The sequence below is a fragment of the Sinocyclocheilus grahami genome, unplaced genomic scaffold (assembly GCF_001515645.1).
Source record: "Sinocyclocheilus grahami isolate Dianchi unplaced genomic scaffold, SAMN03320097.WGS_v1.1 scaffold940.1, whole genome shotgun sequence".
NCBI lineage: Eukaryota > Metazoa > Chordata > Actinopteri > Cypriniformes > Cyprinidae > Sinocyclocheilus > Sinocyclocheilus grahami.
The window spans coordinates 52,202-71,579 of record NW_015506119.1 but is presented as its reverse complement, the minus strand read 5'-3'; the positions used below and the strand labels follow the sequence as shown (position 1 = coordinate 71,579).

The 19,378-nt window shown below is 40.0% G+C and overlaps 1 protein-coding gene across 1 annotated transcript in view; it reads left to right on the top strand.

Annotated features, from left to right (window-relative positions):
* Nucleotides 1–19,378, top strand: part of LOC107564497 (microtubule-actin cross-linking factor 1-like) — a 178,675-nt gene that overhangs the window by 125,384 nt on the left and 33,913 nt on the right. Inside the window, exons 44-57 of the mRNA XM_016249593.1 lie at nucleotides 29–205; nucleotides 375–498; nucleotides 1,266–1,465; nucleotides 1,570–1,887; nucleotides 2,000–2,166; nucleotides 3,457–3,613; nucleotides 3,717–3,828; nucleotides 4,421–4,483; nucleotides 5,368–5,606; nucleotides 7,485–7,614; nucleotides 7,926–8,125; nucleotides 8,303–8,810; nucleotides 9,079–10,073; nucleotides 13,967–14,467. Of these exons, the coding sequence (XP_016105079.1) occupies nucleotides 29–205; nucleotides 375–498; nucleotides 1,266–1,465; nucleotides 1,570–1,887; nucleotides 2,000–2,166; nucleotides 3,457–3,613; nucleotides 3,717–3,828; nucleotides 4,421–4,483; nucleotides 5,368–5,606; nucleotides 7,485–7,614; nucleotides 7,926–8,125; nucleotides 8,303–8,810; nucleotides 9,079–10,073; nucleotides 13,967–14,467 (3,891 nt within the window). The remainder of the gene's footprint in view (nucleotides 1–28; nucleotides 206–374; nucleotides 499–1,265; nucleotides 1,466–1,569; nucleotides 1,888–1,999; nucleotides 2,167–3,456; nucleotides 3,614–3,716; nucleotides 3,829–4,420; nucleotides 4,484–5,367; nucleotides 5,607–7,484; nucleotides 7,615–7,925; nucleotides 8,126–8,302; nucleotides 8,811–9,078; nucleotides 10,074–13,966; nucleotides 14,468–19,378) is intronic.

The window sequence follows — 19,378 nt, the reverse complement described above, 5'->3', positions numbered from 1 at the left end:
ACTGACTCTTGTGTGTTCATTCTTTCAGTCCTCAGAACTTGGCACCCGTCTCTCAGGTCTCCTGGAGCGATTCCAACACTACCTAGATGAGGCTGGTTCTTTAGGCTCCTGGCTGAGCACTCAGGAGCAAAATCAGAGTGTATTTAAACCCAGCCGAGAGCAAACGGACACTCAGACATTGCAGCATACTCTCAGTACTGTACAGGTTGGATTATTAATGCTTTTCTGGCTAAAATATTTGAGGAAAGCTTAGAAACAACTTTACTGGATGGATACACTAATGGAAATGATCACCTAAGCAAAATGTAGTTTCCATACTCTTAGGAATCATCGTAATTAATCACCTTTTTCTTTCTTCTGCTGTCTTCTCTCAGCTGTTGCAGGATGAGTTGGCAGAGCGTTCGGTACAGCTTGAGAAAGTCAAGAGGGCAGGTAAAGAGCTGGTCAGCACTCAGGAGTCCCCAACTCTCAAAAATGCAGATATTAACAATCTTACAGGTAATTTCATTCTCAATATCAGCAGATAACTTGGTTGAAAGGGTGTCATTTTGTAGGTTCATTCCACCATGCAAGTATGGACATGCACTGTCATTGAAAACTTTTTTAGATGTTTTTGGAAGAAGTCTCTTATGCTCACCAAGGCTGCATTTATTTGATCACAAAATAGTTAAATAATATTAGTACAGTTCAGAATAACTTTTCTATTTTAATATGTTTTCAAATGTTTTATTTTTGAGATGGAAAAGTTGAATTTTCAGCAGCCATTACTCTAGTTTTCAGTGTCACATGATCCTTCAGAAATCATTGTAATATGCTGATTTTGGGCTCAACAAACAATTTTATTGTTATTAGTGTTGAAAACAGCTGTGCTGCTTAATATTTTTTTTTTAGAAACCGTGATACATTTTTTTTTCTTTAGGAGTTCTTGATGAATAGAAAGTTTAAAAGAGCATAATTTATTTGAAATAGAAATATTTGTCCCCAGCATTTTGAACAACAGTTTGTCTTTTTGAGCATTCAACCCAACATGGCAACATTGGCTCAACGACTGGCATTTTTCATCATCTGTATCTAGAATATTTGTTGACTGGTCAATCAAGGCACTGTGATGTCAAGCATTTTATTTGGATTGATAGTGTCACTTATAATCATTATCTCAAAATAACCTCTTAAAAGTAATACAAGACATGATCTGGAATTAATTTTGTGCTAATGATATTTTTGATATTATACCTATATTTTAAACTTCCTCTTGGTAATTTCAGATGCTCTGGAGAAGCGCTTTGAAACCCTGTCTAATTCAGTGTCAGTGAGAGCTGAACAGCTTCAAACCGCTGTTGCCCAATCAGTCAGCGTTCAGGAGGGACTTAAAGCACTGCTGGCATGGTTAGATGGACTTCCTTTATCACCTGGCGCAGTCCAGCCCACTGCTCAAGCAGTTCAGGATGCCCTAACACAAAATCAGGTATTTTGTTAAACGTACCATCACAATCATCAGTATCAGACATAATTAAAAACTTTCCTTAACCAGGAATTATGTTTTCTTCAAACATGGCACTTCCCCCTCAGAAAATACGTCAGGAACTGCTTTCAAGGCAGGGCAGCGTGGATGCAACCCTGGACTCTGTGTCCAAGCTTCTGAAGTCTGCAGATGCATCGACAGCGTCTGGCCTGCAGGGGGCACTACAGGACTTGAGTCAACGCTACACAGCGGCCCAGGCCAAACAGACTGAAAGAGAGACTGAGTTGCGGGGACTTTTGCCCAAGTTGGAGAGCTTTGAGCGCCAGAGTGCAGACCTCCACAGCTATACGCAGAGTCGAGAAAGGGCTCTCAGCCCAGTAGGCCAACCTGACTGCAGCGTGGATGACTACAAACAGACCATAGAGGTTAGAGAATTAGGTTTTTGACATCTTTGGCCACAGATTTACGTACTTTCAGAAAGATTACATGTTTATTGGCTGATGTCCGATGTCATAATTTCTGTCTTTTCCATTAAAGGAGGTGAGATCAGAAATTACCCAAGAGTCAAGTCAATTAAAGTCATTTGTCGAGCTTGGTTCAGACCTAAGCAAGTCTGGGATCCTTGCCAATGCACAAAGCCTTCGGGACACAACCAAAGAGGTTTCTGAGGACTTTGCACGCTTGGAATCCAATGTCAACGAGAGGTCAGTGGAAAGAGTTGTGAAAACAATTTATTAAACCAGTGTTATTTTAGTATTGGTTTTTGTATGATTATTATTTTTATTAATATTTTGAATTAGCTTTTATTTTTATATTTTCAGCATTTACATTTTTAGTTATTTTTAGTAGTGTTATGTGCTTTTGTCATTTTAAATAATAATAATTAGTGAAAGGTTTTATTTGTATTTTTTCCGTTTAGTGAATGTAATTCTTTAACATATTTTAACTTAATTTCAATTAGTTGCCAAAGCAACATCTAATTTTTATTTAGTTTAATAATTTTATTTGAACTTTATTATTCAGTTGACAAAATGTTTGAAATAGTTTTAGCTAGCAATAATAACCCTGTCGTCCACATTTAACTTCTTTCTCCAGACTGGAAAAATAATTATTGCTGTAATGAAATATTCAGGATATTGTAATATTGTCCCCCTTAATGTCTATGGCAGTTACAGTCATGAGTAGAATAGTTAGTCTGTTCTAAGCTATTCTGTGTGTCATAGTTTCATCTTGAAATGTGATGCCCTGCCAACTCTAATTGCTTTGACATTTGACATGTGACAAAAATAAAGACAGTATGGACAGGGTCAGAATACTCTGCGCCATAAAAAAAATAGCATCATGCTAACCCAATTTGACACCACTGTATCCGGCGTTATGGAAACCTTTTGGCCACATCCCTCCTTAAGATGCCAGACTGGGGCTCCAAGCATTTCAGATGTCCTCAGAGACGGCTCATAAAACAGTCGGTCATGTGTTCAAGTCTAAATCCACTCCACATATCTCTTGGAATACTTGTGAGTGGGAAGGGGGATTATTGTAGTATAAACTGAATGTAAAGGGTAACATGTTGGGACATGGCTTCTGACCTAACTGCTGCTAACAATGGTAGAGAGGCATGCTGTCCACATTAAGAGTCTGGAGTGGAATCTGGCTCTGCTTAGTATTGCACACATTGTCCTGATCTATCACCATGACCTAAAATAGTAGCATACAGTGTTGACATATGAATAGGAGGTCAAAGATGTCTGGTTGTGTCCTTTTACAAGAGTAAAATTTTTCTCTTCTGGTGGTTTAGATAGGTACTCTGAATTTTTACTTCATTAAAACATTTTAAACTAAGAAAGGAATAATTCATTTGAAAACTGAGTGCAAAAGCTGTTTTATTTTACACAAAGTAAATTGCCTCATTGGAGCCAGCATTGTGTTACCATTAACAAAATTGAATCTTTTTTTGTTGATTTTCATCTGACTTTTTCCTGTGTCCTTCACAGATTTGATTCCATCCAGAGCTGCGTCCAGCAACTGGCAGAGTTCCGCTCTCGCTCTGGCTCGCTCCTCAGGTGGCTGCAGACAGTACAAGAACAACTTCCTGCCAAAGAGCCCAACCTAAGCACAGAAAGCCTGCAGAGAAGAGCACAGCAGCTTAAAGTAGGACTGCAGTTCCTACAGTTCCATTTACAGTGTTCTGACATCAGTTTCTGTTTTTAGTGAGGTGAGCTGTAATTAACACGTCTCATGAATTTACTTGTAGGATCTACTCGCAGAATGGGAGACCCAAGGAAGCCAAGTTCAGGAGTTGAACAAGACCAGTTCACAACTGGAGAACTTGATTATTAACATCACGTCTCCCAAGAACAAGACTGGTAGGCAAAACAACATCGTGGAGGTTCAGGGCCAGGGCTCCTTTTTTTCTGTAGCTAGTACTTCATGTTTCCACTATGAATATATTTGGACTCCAAATCACTACTTTTAGAGGATAATTCACTCAAAAATGAAAACTGTCATCATTTACTCATCTTCATGTCATTCAAAACTAGTAAGACTTTCCCTACTAAGAGTGCCCTACTAGAATATATATGACGCATGAGCAAAAAAGCTTGATTTGTGTTCCTGATTAAAACAGTTTTATGGTGCTTTTGCACCCTTTTCCAATTAATTTTGTTACTGCATTGAAAAGAGCAACTGGTACATTATTAAAATTGTCTCCTTTTGTACTTCCAAATTCATACTGGTTTGGAATGACATGAGGGAGAGTTTTTGAGTGAACTGTCCCTTTAGGCATCTGCCACCTTCCAAACTACTAATTTTCAGCATATTATGTTTGTATATGTGTCTCTGTGTCTAAATCCTCTGTGTTGAGTATGTGTAGCTGCTTGTGTATGTGTGTGCTGCGCCAGCATGCCTGTGAATTATTGTGGCGTTGTCTGAGCGCGTGTCTGTGTGTCTTTCTCCCAGGTGTTTCTCAGCTCAATGGTGCTTCCAGCCCCAACAGTGTTAATGGCATTCACACCTGTAAAGGTGAGCTTCCTCCACACGTTTAGCCAGTGAGCTGTGCAGCATCCTCATCACTGGAGGCTTTTCTCTATTAGACATTTCCATTTCTCTTCCTCTTCACCCTTTTACTCACTCTCCCTATTTTTCTTTGCATTGCTTCTTGTCCTGTTCTGTTAGTTTGCTCTCAGAGTAAGTGCAGATTAGTGTCATCTGTCTTTGTGCATATGACCAATGTGTCCAATCGTTTAGGCTTTCTTTCACACTGACAGTGCACATAAAGCTGAGGACTGTTGACACACTGTTCACATTTTGCAAGTAATCAGTTTGTCAGGTCATTGTTGTCGATATCCAATGTATTGGTTCCCATTGTACTGCATCAACAAAACTGCAATAGTAGTAATGTAATATAATAAGAGTAATATATATATATATATATATATATATGTTGTGGCAATGAATTTAAGAATTTGTTCCAACCGCTTACTAATTTGTTCCCTCTTTTTAGGAAAATTGTGGCCACATTGTACTAATTTGTTTTCTTATTTTTATTAACTAAATTAAATAAATCAAAACAAGGAAACAAATTAGTACAATGTGGCAATGATTTACCTAAAACAAAGGAACTAATTAATCAAACATGTCCTTGATTTAAATAAAAGACAAGTCATGGAGCATATTCTTAATTTGTGGCCGCAATAAATATATTATGTTCCGCATATCATGTGCAGAGCTCCATATTTTGTTCTTCACAGCTGAATGGATTTTACTACAGTCAAAATCTAACCCTCAGCTTATATATCATTGCTTGAAAAATAGCACAAACATGATGCAGTTTTATAATTATGTGGCCTTGTCATCGGGCTGCTGTGACTGTACTTACCTCAACATTTCTTCACTCTTACCCTCAGACTTGACTGAGATCCAGGTGGCAGTGGCAGATGTGAACTGCAAGCATGAGCAGCTGGGCAGTGATATGAGGGAAAGGAAGGGTAGGCAAGAGGCCTCTCTTGACCTGCGGCAGAAGGCCAGGCAGGGCTCTGAGGCACTCATCCAGTGGCTGGGCCCCCGTGAAGAGAGCCTGGCACAAGGGCAGACCGCTTCACCTTCTCGGCCAGAGGCGGTGCGTGCTCAAGCCCAAGAAACCAAGGTAACATTTTGAGAGAATTGAATACATCCGTAACAGGGGTATCAAACTACAGGCCCCCACAGAATATATATGAAATAGTTTATCTGTAATCAGGCAATTCATTTTCTGTAACTTAGTTTTGTCTTTAATGTTATCCCATAGTTCTCTAAAGCAGTGTTTCCTAACCAGGGTGCCGTCTGTCGAGAGCAGGGGTGCCGTGTAAAAAATCTGTTTTTAATATTTTTAAATTGCTAAAATCTTCAAAAAAGCAGCTATTATATAATATCCATTTCTGATGTCGCCAATAATTAGAGATGCACTGAAATTCCGGCTGCCGAAAATTAGTTCACCGCTCAGGATTCCCTTTCACATGGTGTGACGCTCTGCGTATTATCCCGCTCTATGCGTGTGTGTGCTTCGCTCAGTCACTCCTCATTCACTCACGGCCCATGTGAGTGCTCCACTCATATACCGTTCATGCTCATCAGAACAGCAAAGTCCACTCAAAAATCAAGCTGACAGAAAACATCGATGTAGTACAGTATTGTTTCTGTTTGCAATAGCCCTACTGGGTTGTAATAAGGTGTGGTAAATGGGCAACTCTGGTAACGCTGCCCTCTTATTCATTGATCTGCTAACCGTTATGCTCACGTGTCCTCTGATAATAATAGCTTTCTATGATTAAATATTATTTGGATAATTGGTAAAAAAAAATTAAAAAAAACTCTTAATAGCCCTACTGTGTGTTAGACCTATCTGAAAAACTAAAAAGCTATTTATTTCATCTGTAGGCCTATCGTTATTTTTTATTTGTGCTATCATTAGTAATTTCTTTATTTGTTCTTATTTTATTATTAACTGCTTAGCCTCCTTGTCATTTTGTATTCAATTCAAAGTTTTAAATCAAGCTATCTCGTGCTACTGCAAAAAAATTACCCAACTGTAAAGTCAAAAATACACTGAGTGAGCAAACCTTTGTTTGATTACCATTATAACTAGCTATCTCACAATGTTTTCATATGAATTAGCCTACTGATTGCCACCATTGATAGACACATTTTTTTTATAATATAAAAAATATCTGTATGACATTATATTCTGCAGTTCTTCCCTGCTGTACTGATTATTATTAAATATTGTGACATTATTAATTTTGTTGGGTGCCACAAATTTGTTACAATTTCCAAAGGGTGCCATGACTAAAGAAAGGTTGGGAAACACTGCTCTAAAGGATTATTAAAGGGGTTATGAACTGCCTCTATTTTTTATTTTGTACTTTTCTCTGAGGTCCACTTATAATGTTATCAAGATTTTTACATAAAAAAACATCATAATTTTGTACCCCTAGGGGAATAATAGGCTATTTTCTGTCCTGTTTTTGACACAAACCCCGGTAAAATGAAGTGAACAAAAAGACAGAGTTCTTACTGACGTGGTCTGGATCTTCATTAAAAATAAAGTTCATATACTCTTTCCTCTTTCTTTTCCAACACAGCATCTTGTTGTCTTCAGAGCCATCTTTATCGTTTGGTTTCTGCGTAGACCTGCGCGTTCGCCTCTCGTAAACACTAGGCTACATGCGTGAATAGGTGGGCGGGGCTAAACAGGCAGTGATGTCGATCTTCTGCGAAGGCGGTGCTTATCTACAGTATTATATCATAGAGTAGAACATTCCAAAAGCTGTCGATTTGGCAGACTGCCTTCAATATAAGCTGTTTTTAGACTTATAACAAAGTTTGGAGTTCTGAAACTTACAGGATGTTTTTATAGTGCAGTACAATGACCTCTTATATGTCAAAAGTTTTGATTTCTTGAGTTCATGACCCCTTAAAACAGTAGCCCTAGCCATCATTCCATTACATTGTGACAGACATCTGACAGACAGGCACCTGTGTCCAGGTTTTACTTACTGAGCTTGCCGACCATTCTGGGAAAGTGGAGGATCTAAAAAACATTCTCAATCAGCTAATAACAGATCATCCTGATTCTCCTGAAGCTGAGACTTGGAAACGTCAGCTTGAAGACATAGGTCAGTGATGTGTTTTAAGTTAATTTTCATTTAATTAACTTGTCCCTGTACCAATAACTAAGTATAACAACAGAATAGTACATTAATATTAATTTGCTGGTCACAAGGCGAGAGTTGGGTGCAGGAAATGGAAGGCTGAAAATAATGTATGCTCCAAGAAAAGCTCTGACCTTCAAATCAAATATCCTGATCTTTTATTCTGGTGTTCCATGTGTTGTCAAAGTGCAACCTGTGCATGCATTTTTTTAATCTATTGTGTTTTAGTATATTTATTAATACATTCAGATTCAGGATATTGCTCTCTCTCCTAGACTCACGGTGGACGAAAGCCAATCAGACTGCAGCACAGAGGCAGACTGAATTGGAAGCGTGTGCTGATAGGCTGGGTAGTTTTGCTGCAGCAGCCAGTCAGCTAGGACCATGGCTACGAGAGAAAGAGCTGATGATGAGCGTATTAGGCCCACTGAGTATCGACCCCAACATGCTCAACACACAGAAACAGCAAGTGCAGGTAAACTAATCTTCTTGCTTTTTCGACAAATGAAAAAAAGTCCATTCAAAAAATGGTAATTAACATCATGCCTCAGATTTTCATTAAAAAAAAATCAAATGTCAAATTGAACAATCAAATTGTTCTCAAAACTTAGCTTCACCAAAATCACTTAAAAAAAATTCTTTATCCCGTCAGTTCATGCTACGTGAGTTTGAGACACGGCAAACCCAGTTTGACCAGCTGTCTCGAGCGGCAGAGGGAATCCTCTCCCCATCTGGAGATGAGGGTTCTAGAGATGGACAGGACCTAGAGGAGGTGAGGCAGGAGCTGGCAGACGTTTCACAGCAGTGGGAAGACCTCACCTCTCGTCTCACCGGCCGCTCGCAGCAGATCGACCAGGCGCAGGGAACCAGTGAGCGCTACCTGGCCCTGCTCAGAGAGCTGTCTCAGAGTGTGGCTGATCTAAGCGAGAGGCTGGATGCGCAGGCCTCTCTAAGCGCTCAGCCTGAAGCCCTGCGCTGTAGGCTTCAGGAAACTGGGGAGATCCGTGCTGAGCTGGAACAGAGACGAGGTCAACTGGCCCAGGCTGAGCAGCTGTGTGCGGAGCTCAGCACAATTGTGGCCGAACCGTATCTCAGAGATGAGTTACACAAGAGACTGGAGAGTGTGAGCAGCCCCCTCAAAAACCTAGAAGAACGGGCTGGTGAGTAACAGTTTGCAGTTTGGAAATTAAGAAATTAAGACATAAATGTACAGTAAAATACCATTTTTGTCACTTTACTTATTTTTTTATGCAGATGCACTCTCCAAAAAATGTATTAATTCTACTCGTCAAAACTCCTGTGTCTTTTTATTTCGCAGTGTATATCACAGAAAAACAAAATATGGCAAAGTCAGTTTTTACCCAATATTGTTCGCCTACTGTATGCATGTACATAATAGTAACCACCACCTTTACTGCTGTCTTTCAGCTGATGGCTTGTCCCAGCTGCAGGCCGCCCTGTCCAGCACTCAACAGTTCCAGCAGATGTTTGACGAGCTTCGTGGCTGGTTGGACGGGCAAGCTGGGAATCACACAGCTGGGGTTTCTGAAGCCCTTCCTTGCCAACCTGATGCTCTAAAGACCCTTCTGGCCCAACAAGAGGATCTCCAGCGAACCATGGCACAACAACGTGGGTCCTATGAGCTCATCCAGGCCGAGGGGGCATCTCTACTGGCATCCCTCCCCGCTGGAGATGAGCGATTAGCCCTACAGACTCGACTAAACATCTTACGGCAAGACTGGGAGGGCATGAACCGACAAACCTCTAATAAACACAGTCGAATAAAAGAGATGCTGTCCCGTGCTGAGCTGTACCAACAACATCACAATGAGCTTGTAACTTGGGTTGCAGAATGTGAGGAAAGGGAGGCGGAGATCCACCCATCACTGGATCCCGCCACCTTAGACGAGGCTTTGCAAAAGGCTAGACAGTTAAGTGTGGACTTGGATCGTCGTCGCCCTCTCTTAGATTCTCTGAACACGGCAGCAGATCAGGTGCTGGAACAGAGCTGTGCTGGTGAAGAGGAAGTGAGGGATGAAAAAGCCCAGCTTAATCGCAGGATAGACGGTCTCTCTGAGCGACTACAGGGCCGCACGGCTCAGCTAGAAGAGTTGGGAAGCAGACTGAAGGAGTTTGAAGATGGGAGACTGGCTGTGGAGAGAAGACTTGAGGCAGCCAAGCATCAGATCGAGGTTCAGGAGGCACTTGGGCCGCAAGCTTGTAGCAACAAAAGCCTGGAGCGTCTGCGCAGCCAACAGGAACTGTTAAACTCTGTACAGCCACAGGTGGTGTACCTACGAAATCTGGCTCAGGGGCTGCTCCAGGATGCGCCCGAGATCTCCAGGGCAGGCGAAGATGGCGGCCAGAGGCTGCTGCAGCAAGCTTGTGATACGGAAAAAGAGTTTGAAGAAGTTACTGAGAAGGTGAGAGAATCTGCACATGATCAGGAGCCTCTGGAATGTGTCAGGACTGAGGCTGTAGTTGGGATGTTATATATAACCTGATTTGTAGTTTATGTCTGCGCTCATGTCGTGTTTGCTGAAATAAGACACAGTCTTTTTCTGGCTGTTGGTCTAGATTTGTCTTGTTCATTTTAAATAGCTTGTATTCATGATTTCTAGTCAAAAGTTTTAAGTATTTAAGATTAAAATATAAAGTTTGCACAGTACTGCATTTCTATGCAGTGCATTTTGAACGTTTAATATACTTATGTTGTAAGTGTACAGTATTTCTATAAATGTGTTTAGCAGACTTTCAGAAATATGCTGTGGTCAAACTCAGACACCTAACTTTTTACAAAACTATTTACATAACAGCAAAAAAATTATTCGGAAAAAACCTCTAAGTATAGAAATAACTTAATAATAAAGTTATCTGTCGCTTATTGAGGGATTGCAAGTCAGCCACATCAACTAGAAATTAATTTTGATATCACTTATTCATCTTTTAAAACTTACTTGTTTTCCTATCGATTTCTGCAATGTTATAAAACAGGATTATTAATTTTTAAACTGAGAAACCAAATAACACCAAAAACACCAGAAAATGTATCAAATCCATTACTAAAACTTTGTCAGTACAGTTTTTCATGAAAATAATGTCACTTCCTGAAGGATGTTGTAATTGAGGAACTGCATTTAGTTAGTTAAGGGGTCATTACAGTCTGACAGGATGGAAAGTGAAATTTCAGAAATGGAAATAACTATTTTAAACTTTCTTCCCAAGAACATATGTTTGAAACATCTAAGGAATGGTTGAGCATTTCTTAGTAAACTGACAGGGCTTTATGTTAAACGCACTCAGGGATGCGACCAAAATGACAATATGTGCTTAAACCAAAACAGTGAAATTATTAAAATCTATTCATTTTTAAATATATTAATATAGTCATATTATGAAATATTATTACTTATTATATTCATATGTTTATCCAGTATATTTAGAAACATACGATTGGTCTGCTGCATAGGAATGACCCACAATTTCAGCTTCATTTACCTGCATGTGTCCTTCTCTTTCCCCCACAGACTGAGCAATGCTGCTCATCCTTGGAGTCCCGTTTGCAAGGTGTGGGAGAGGTCCAATCACATGTTCGAGATGTTTTCTCCCGCCTGGCTGATTTGGACGATGAGTTGGACAGCCTTAGCCCTGTGGGGCGGGATGCTGACTCCTTGGCCTCACAGGCTGATGCTGTCAGGGGCTTCCTGAGTCGACTCGATGCCCTCCGTGCCGAGCTGGAGAGTCATGGTGGAGAATGCACGACTATGCTCCGTAGAGAGGGGAGCTCACCTGATCTTCTGGCCCTCAGGAGAGAGACCGAAGCCCTGAGCAGACAGGCAGGCAAGCTGGCAGAGCGGGGCCAGAACCGTCTGGCACTCATAGAAGCAGCAGAAGAGCGTGTGAAGGAGTTCTACGGCCGTCTAGCTGACCTACAAGGGTTGTTGGGACGAGCAGAGGAGGTGCTGAACACACAGGCTGTCGTGGGGACAGAAGTGGAGGTCATCAAACAGCAGCTTCAGGAATTCAAGGTAGGAGAAGATTCAGCAAACTGTGTATTTTTGTGTGTACTGTATTCATCATTTGCAATATCAGATTACATTCTGTGCAAACCACTGTTTGCTAACAGTGTTTGTGTGCCACAGGCGATTCTAAAGTTTCAGTCTTCGAAGGGCTCAGTCCTCCTACCTAAACATGAGCTCATGTGGCACGATGATTATATCTTATTTTTTCGATATGTAAACAAGGTATAGCAAAGCTCATGTTGTGCCCCATGTGGTTTACCCAAGTATGACGTGTTCCTGAATCAACCACCCTACCCCTGAATTCAGTGGACAATGATTTGCAGATGATGCAGGATGATGTTCCAGAAAGGAATGTTGATTCAGAAACATGTACTTATTGTGTAAATCACATCAAGCCAGGTTTGCAGGATGTGGGGCAATAAATCGAATTGCAATTTTTTCTTTCTGATAAAAAACAACAACAAAGTGAAATGGGATTTTTTTTTTTTAAGTGCTTGTTTGTTTGTGGAAATCTATGTCACCTCCAAGTTTTTTTAAATGGTTAGCTGAAATGGTTTCGGCCCTCAAGCTTGAAAGGATACGTTTCTCTAGAGCGGGTAGATTAAAGATGTTTGACAAAATCTGGTCATATTTCAGGTCTATATTTTAAGGATGTCCTTGCTATGTTGTTAATGTGCTATGTGTCATTCGATCTTGTTTTTCCTCTGTTTTTTGCTTTTTCTTTTCCAATTTTTCATCTCCTTGGTCCGGCTGAGGTTCTTCTGATGGTGATGTGTGATAAGAGTACTTTCATAAATATTTGGTGCATGTTTGGGTTGGGGGCAGGGGAGAAGTGTGGCATGGGGTAACTATTTTGGTTATATTGTATTAATATACATATATAGTATGTTATGGAGTGTTATGTTTTTGAAAAAGAAAAAAGTTTTACAAATAAAGTAGATGGGAGACTGGCTGTGGAGAGAAGACTCGAGGCAGCCAGACATCAGATCGAGGTTCAGGAGGCGCTTGGGCCACAAGCTTGTAGCAACAAAAGCCTGGAGCGTCTTCGTAACCAACAAGAACTGTTAAACTCTATACAGCCACAGGTAGTATACCTGCAAAATCTGGCTCTGGGGCTACTCCAGGATGCGCCCGAGATCTCCAGGGCCGGCGAAGATGGTGGCCAGAGGCTGTTGCAGCAAGCTCGGGATGCGGAAAAAGAGTTTGAAGAAGTTACTGAGAAGGAGAGAGGAATCTTCACATGATCAGGAGCCTCTGGAATGTGCCAGGACTGAAGCGGTAGTTGGGATGTTATATATAACCTGATCTGTAGTTTAAGTCTGCGCTCATGTCATGTTTGCTGAAAATAAGATGCCGTCTTTTTCTGGCTGTTGATCTAAATTGGTCTTGTTTATTTTCATAATAGCTTGTATTCAAGATTTGCCGCCAAAAGTTTAAGTATTTAAGATTAAAATACAATACAAATACAATTGTGCAATACTGCATGTCTGTGCAGTACATTTTGAACATTTCATTTTTAAAAAATAAATATACTTATGTTGTAAGTGTAGCACATTTTTATTGTAATGTTATTTAAAAGTATTTACATAACAGCAAGAAATTATTAGAATAAGCCTCTAAGGATAAAAATAAAGAGCTAAAGTTAGCTATTGCTTAGTGAGGGATTGCAAGTTAGCCACACCAACTGGAAGTTAATTTTAATATCACTTATTTATTCATCTTTTGAAACTTGTTTTCATATCGATTTCTGCAATTTTATAAAACAGGATTAGTATTTTTTAGATTGAGAAACCAAATAACACAAAAAAAACACAGAATTGATCAAATCCATTACTAAAACTTTCTGCTGTTTTTTTTCACAAAAACTATGTCACTTCCTGGAGAATGTTGTAATTGAGGAACTGTGTTTTGTTAGTTAAGGGGACATTACATACTGATAGGATGGAAAATTAAATTTGAGAAACAGGAAAGCCCTATATTTTAATTTTAAACTGTCTTCCCAAGAATGTATGTTTAAAACATCTCAGGAATGATTGAGTATTTCTTAGTAAATTTGGCAGTGCTTTATGTTAAAAGCACTCAGGGATGTGGCAAAAATGACTATTTTTTTTTTAACCAAAAAAATATTTTTTTGCGAATGAAAAATTCAGGCATATTATGTAATATTATTACTGCGTATATTAATATGCTTATCCAGTATATTTAGAAACATATGATTGGTCTACTGCATAGTAGGAATGACCCACAAATTCATCTCTATTTGCCTGCAATTGTCCCTTCTCTTTCCCCCACAGACAGAGCAATGCTGCTTATCCTTGGAGTCCCGGTTGCAAGGTGTGGGAGAAGTCCAGTCACATGTTCGAGATGTTTTCTCCCGCCTGGCTGATTTGGACGATGAGTTGGACAGCCTTAGCCCTGTGGGGCGGGATGCTGACTCCTTGGCCTCACAGGCTGATGCTGTCAGGGGCTTCCTGAGTCGACTCGATGCCCTCCGTGCCGAGCTGGAGAGTCATGGTGGAGAATGCACGACTATGCTCCGTAGAGAGGGGAGCTCACCTGATCTTCTGGCCCTCAGGAGAGAGACCGAAGCCCTGAGCAGACAGGCAGGCAAGCTGGCAGAGCGGGGCCAGAACCGTCTGGCACTCATAGAAGCAGCAGAAGAGCGTGTGAAGGAGTTCTACGGCCGTCTAGCTGACCTACAAGGGTTGTTGGGACGAGCAGAGGAGGTGCTGAACACACAGGCTGTCGTGGGGACAGAAGTGGAGGTCATCAAACAGCAGCTTCAGGAATTCAAGGTAGGAGAAGATTCAGCAAACTGTGTATTTTTGTGTGTACTGTATTCATCATTTGCAATATCAGATTACATTCTGTGCAAACCACTGTTTGCTAACAGTGTTTGTGTGCCACAGGCGATTCTAAAGTTTCAGTCTTCGAAGGGCTCAGTCCTCCTACCTAAACATGAGCTCATGTGGCACGATGATTATATCTTATTTTTTCGATATGTAAACAAGGTATAGCAAAGCTCATGTTGTGCCCCATGTGGTTTACCCAAGTATGACGTGTTCCTGAATCAACCACCCTACCCCTGAATTCAGTGGACAATGATTTGCAGATGATGCAGGATGATGTTCCAGAAAGGAATGTTGATTCAGAAACATGTACTTATTGTGTAAATCACATCAAGCCAGGTTTGCAGGATGTGGGGAAATAAATCGAATTGCAATTTTTTCTTTCTGATAAAAAAAAAACAACAAAGTGATATGGGATTTTTTTTTTTAAGTGCTTGTTTGTTTGTGGAAATCTATGTCACCTCCAAGTTTTTTTAAATGGTTAGCTGAAGTGGTTTCGGCCCTCAAGCTTGAAAGGATACGTTTCTCTAGAGCGGGCAGATTAAAGATGTTTGACAAAATCTGGTCATATTTCAGGTCTATATTTTAAGGATGTCCTTGCTATGTTGTTAATGTGCTATGTGTCATTCGATCTTGTTTTTCCTCTGTTTTTTGCTTTTTCTTTTCCAATTTTTCATCTCCTTGGTCCGGCTGAGGTTCTTCTGATGGTGATGTGTGATAAGAGTACTTTCATAAATATTTGGTGCATGTTTGGGTTGGGGGCAGGGGAGAAGTGTGGCATGGGGTAACTATTTTGGTTATATTGTATTCATATACATATATAGTATGTTATGGAGTGTTATGTTTTTGAAAAAGAAAAAAGTTTTACAAATAAAGTACTTTAAAAAAAGTGCTTGATTGTGGAGCTGCACAATTTGATTTATACTGTATATCAATATTACTATAAAATAATAAGAATGTATGTTTAAAACATCTCAGGAATGATTGAGTATTTCTTAGTAAATTTGGCAGTGCTTTATGTTAAAAGCACTCAGGGATGTGGCAAAAATGACTATTTTTTTTTTAACCAAAAAAATATTTTTTTGCGAATGAAAAATTCAGGCATATTATGTAATATTATTACTGCGTATATTAATATGCTTATCCAGTATATTTAGAAACATATGATTGGTCTACTGCATAGTAGGAATGACCCACAAATTCATCTCTATTTGCCTGCAATTGTCCCTTCTCTTTCCCCCACAGACAGAGCAATGCTGCTTATCCTTGGAGTCCCGGTTGCAAGGTGTGGGAGAAGTCCAGTCACATGTTCGAGATGTTTTCTCCCGCCTGGCTGATTTGGACGATGAGTTGGACAGCCTTAGCCCTGTGGGGCGGGATGCTGACTCCTTGGCCTCACAGGCTGATGCTGTCAGGGGCTTCCTGAGTCGACTCGATGCCCTCCGTGCCGAGCTGGAGAGTCATGGTGGAGAATGCACGACTATGCTCCGTAGAGAGGGGAGCTCACCTGATCTTCTGGCCCTCAGGAGAGAGACCGAAGCCCTGAGCAGACAGGCAGGCAAGCTGGCAGAGCGGGGCCAGAACCGTCTGGCACTCATAGAAGCAGCAGAAGAGCGTGTGAAGGAGTTCTACGGCCGTCTAGCTGACCTACAAGGGTTGTTGGGACGAGCAGAGGAGGTGCTGAACACACAGGCTGTCGTGGGGACAGAAGTGGAGGTCATCAAACAGCAGCTTCAGGAATTCAAGGTAGGAGAAGATTCAGCAAACTGTGTATTTTTGTGTGTACTGTATTCATCATTTGCAATATCAGATTACATTCTGTGCAAACCACTGTTTGCTAACAGTGTTTGTGTGCCACAGGCGATTCTAAAGTTTCAGTCTTCGAAGGGCTCAGTCCTCCTACCTAAACATGAGCTCATGTGGCACGATGATTATATCTTATTTTTTCGATATGTAAACAAGGTATAGCAAAGCTCATGTTGTGCCCCATGTGGTTTACCCAAGTATGACGTGTTCCTGAATCAACCACCCTACCCCTGAATTCAGTGGACAATGATTTGCAGATGATGCAGGATGATGTTCCAGAAAGGAATGTTGATTCAGAAACATGTACTTATTGTGTAAATCACATCAAGCCAGGTTTGCAGGATGTGGGGCAATAAATCGAATTGCAATTTTTTCTTTCTGATAAAAAACAACAACAAAGTGAAATGGGATTTTTTTTTTTTAAGTGCTTGTTTGTTTGTGGAAATCTATGTCACCTCCAAGTTTTTTTAAATGGTTAGCTGAAATGGTTTCGGCCCTCAAGCTTGAAAGGATACGTTTCTCTAGAGCGGGTAGATTAAAGATGTTTGACAAAATCTGGTCATATTTCAGGTCTATATTTTAAGGATGTCCTTGCTATGTTGTTAATGTGCTATGTGTCATTCGATCTTGTTTTTCCTCTGTTTTTTGCTTTTTCTTTTCCAATTTTTCATCTCCTTGGTCCGGCTGAGGTTCTTCTGATGGTGATGTGTGATAAGAGTACTTTCATAAATATTTGGTGCATGTTTGGGTTGGGGGCAGGGGAGAAGTGTGGCATGGGGTAACTATTTTGGTTATATTGTATTCATATACATATATAGTATGTTATGGAGTGTTATGTTTTTGAAAAAGAAAAAAGTTTTACAAATAAAGTACTTTAAAAAAAGTGCTTGATTGTGGAGCTGCACAATTTGATTTATACTGTATATCAATATTACTATAAAATAATAATAATTATTATATTATTATTGTTATTATTATAGTATTTTACAGTACAACTAAAAAATTACAATGCTAATATATATGGCTGTACATGCAGAGATGGAATTTATGTGGTGCACTGTTTGCTGCAAACCCAGCCACTATTAGACACTGAAAACACCAGATGTTGAGCTGCTTATATAAAGGAAAGCTGCTTGCCGTATAAAGGAACACAGTGCTGTGCTTCACTTTGAAACGCATTCTGCATATTTACATTTACTTTGATAATCACACTAAGGCATAGCATGATTTTTAGTTGATTTCAGTTAATTGTGCAGTTCTTTTAGGCTAATGTTTGTTTAGAGAGGTTTGCGAGAACATTTTCACACAACATGTCACTTCATTATACACGCTCTCTGAAGTCTTGCCTCTCGAGTATGCTTGTTTAAAAAAAATGCAAGAAAAATGTGTTGAGATCTGCGTGGGACTTTTAATTTCTGTGTTACTGCAGGGTGAAAGCTCTTCCTCTTAATAAATCCTTTTTTACCAACATGTTCTTGCTGTTTTCTTCTCATCACGTACTCGGTGATGGTGGCAAGAGAATAAGGAGAGACATGTCAGCTCTTAGCCCTCAGAGTGGGCTGCTCGAGTTCACCTTTCCTCCCCTGACCGTCTGATGAAATGTCTGTATCTCTCTTACTCATGCCTCTTGAGGGTGGCGAAAGAAAGGAGAGTGTGAGAGTGAAGAAGTGTAGGTGGAAGTGGAATGTGCTATGTGTCATTCGATCTTGTTTTTCCTCTGTTTTTTGCTTTTTCTTTTCCAATTTTTCATCTCCTTGGTCCGGCTGAGGTTCTTCTGATGGTGATGTGTGATAAGAGTACTTTCATAAATATTTGGTGCATGTTTGGGTTGGGGGCAGGGGAGAAGTGTGGCATGGGGTAACTATTTTGGTTATATTGTATTCATATACATATATAGTATGTTATGGAGTGTTATGTTTTTGAAAAAGAAAAAAGTTTTACAAATAAAGTACTTTAAAAAAAGTGCTTGATTGTGGAGCTGCACAATTTGATTTATACTGTATATCAATATTACTATAAAATAATAATAATAATTATATTATTATTGTTATTATTATAGTATTTTACAGTACAACTAAAAAATTACAATGCTAATATATATGGCTGTACATGCAGAGATGGAATTTATGTGGTGCACTGTTTGCTGCAAACCCAGCCACTATTAGACACTGAAAACACCAGATGTTGAGCTGCTTATATAAAGGAAAGCTGCTTGCCGTATAAAGGAACACAGTGCTGTGCTTCACTTTGAAACGCATTCTGCATATTTACATTTACTTTGATAATCACACTAAGGCATAGCGTGATTTTTAGTTGATTTCAGTTAATTGTGCAGTTCTTTTAGGCTAATGTTTGTTTAGAGAGGTTTGCGAGAACATTTTCACACAACATGTCACTTCATTATACACGCTCTCTGAAGTCTTGCCTCTCGAGTATGCTTGTTTAAAAAAAATGCAAGAAAAATGTGTTGAGATCTGCGTGGTACTTTTAATTTCTGTGTTACTGCAGGGTGAAAGCTCTTCCTCTTAATAAATCCTTTTTTACCAACATGTTCTTGCTGTTTTCTTCTCATCACGTACTCTGTGATGGTGGCAAGAGAATAAGGAGAGACATGTCAGCTCTTAGCCCTCAGAGTGGGCTGCTCGAGTTCACCTTTCCTCCCCTGACCGTCTGATGAAATGTCTGTATCTCTCTTACTCATGCCTCTTGAGGGTGGCGAAAGAAAGGAGAGTGTGAGAGTGAAGAAGTGTAGGTGGAAGTGGGAAGGAGTAAAGCTGAGGAAATGACGGATGTGCTGGGCGTCAGAGACCTCCAGGAGCAGGAGAGTGAATCAGTGCTGTAGAAAATATGCCTTGTTGAGACTGAATCATTCCTTCCTCCACCATGTTTGATTGCTCAGCAACAACAATATGACTAGTTTAAAAGACTTTGAGTGGTATTGAAGTAGTGCAGTGAACTTTATCTGTAGTTGTTTCAAAGGTTTAAAGATTTTAAATAGCAATAAACATTTAGTACTTTCTGAAGTTCTTGGAATTTGGAAGGGTGAAATGT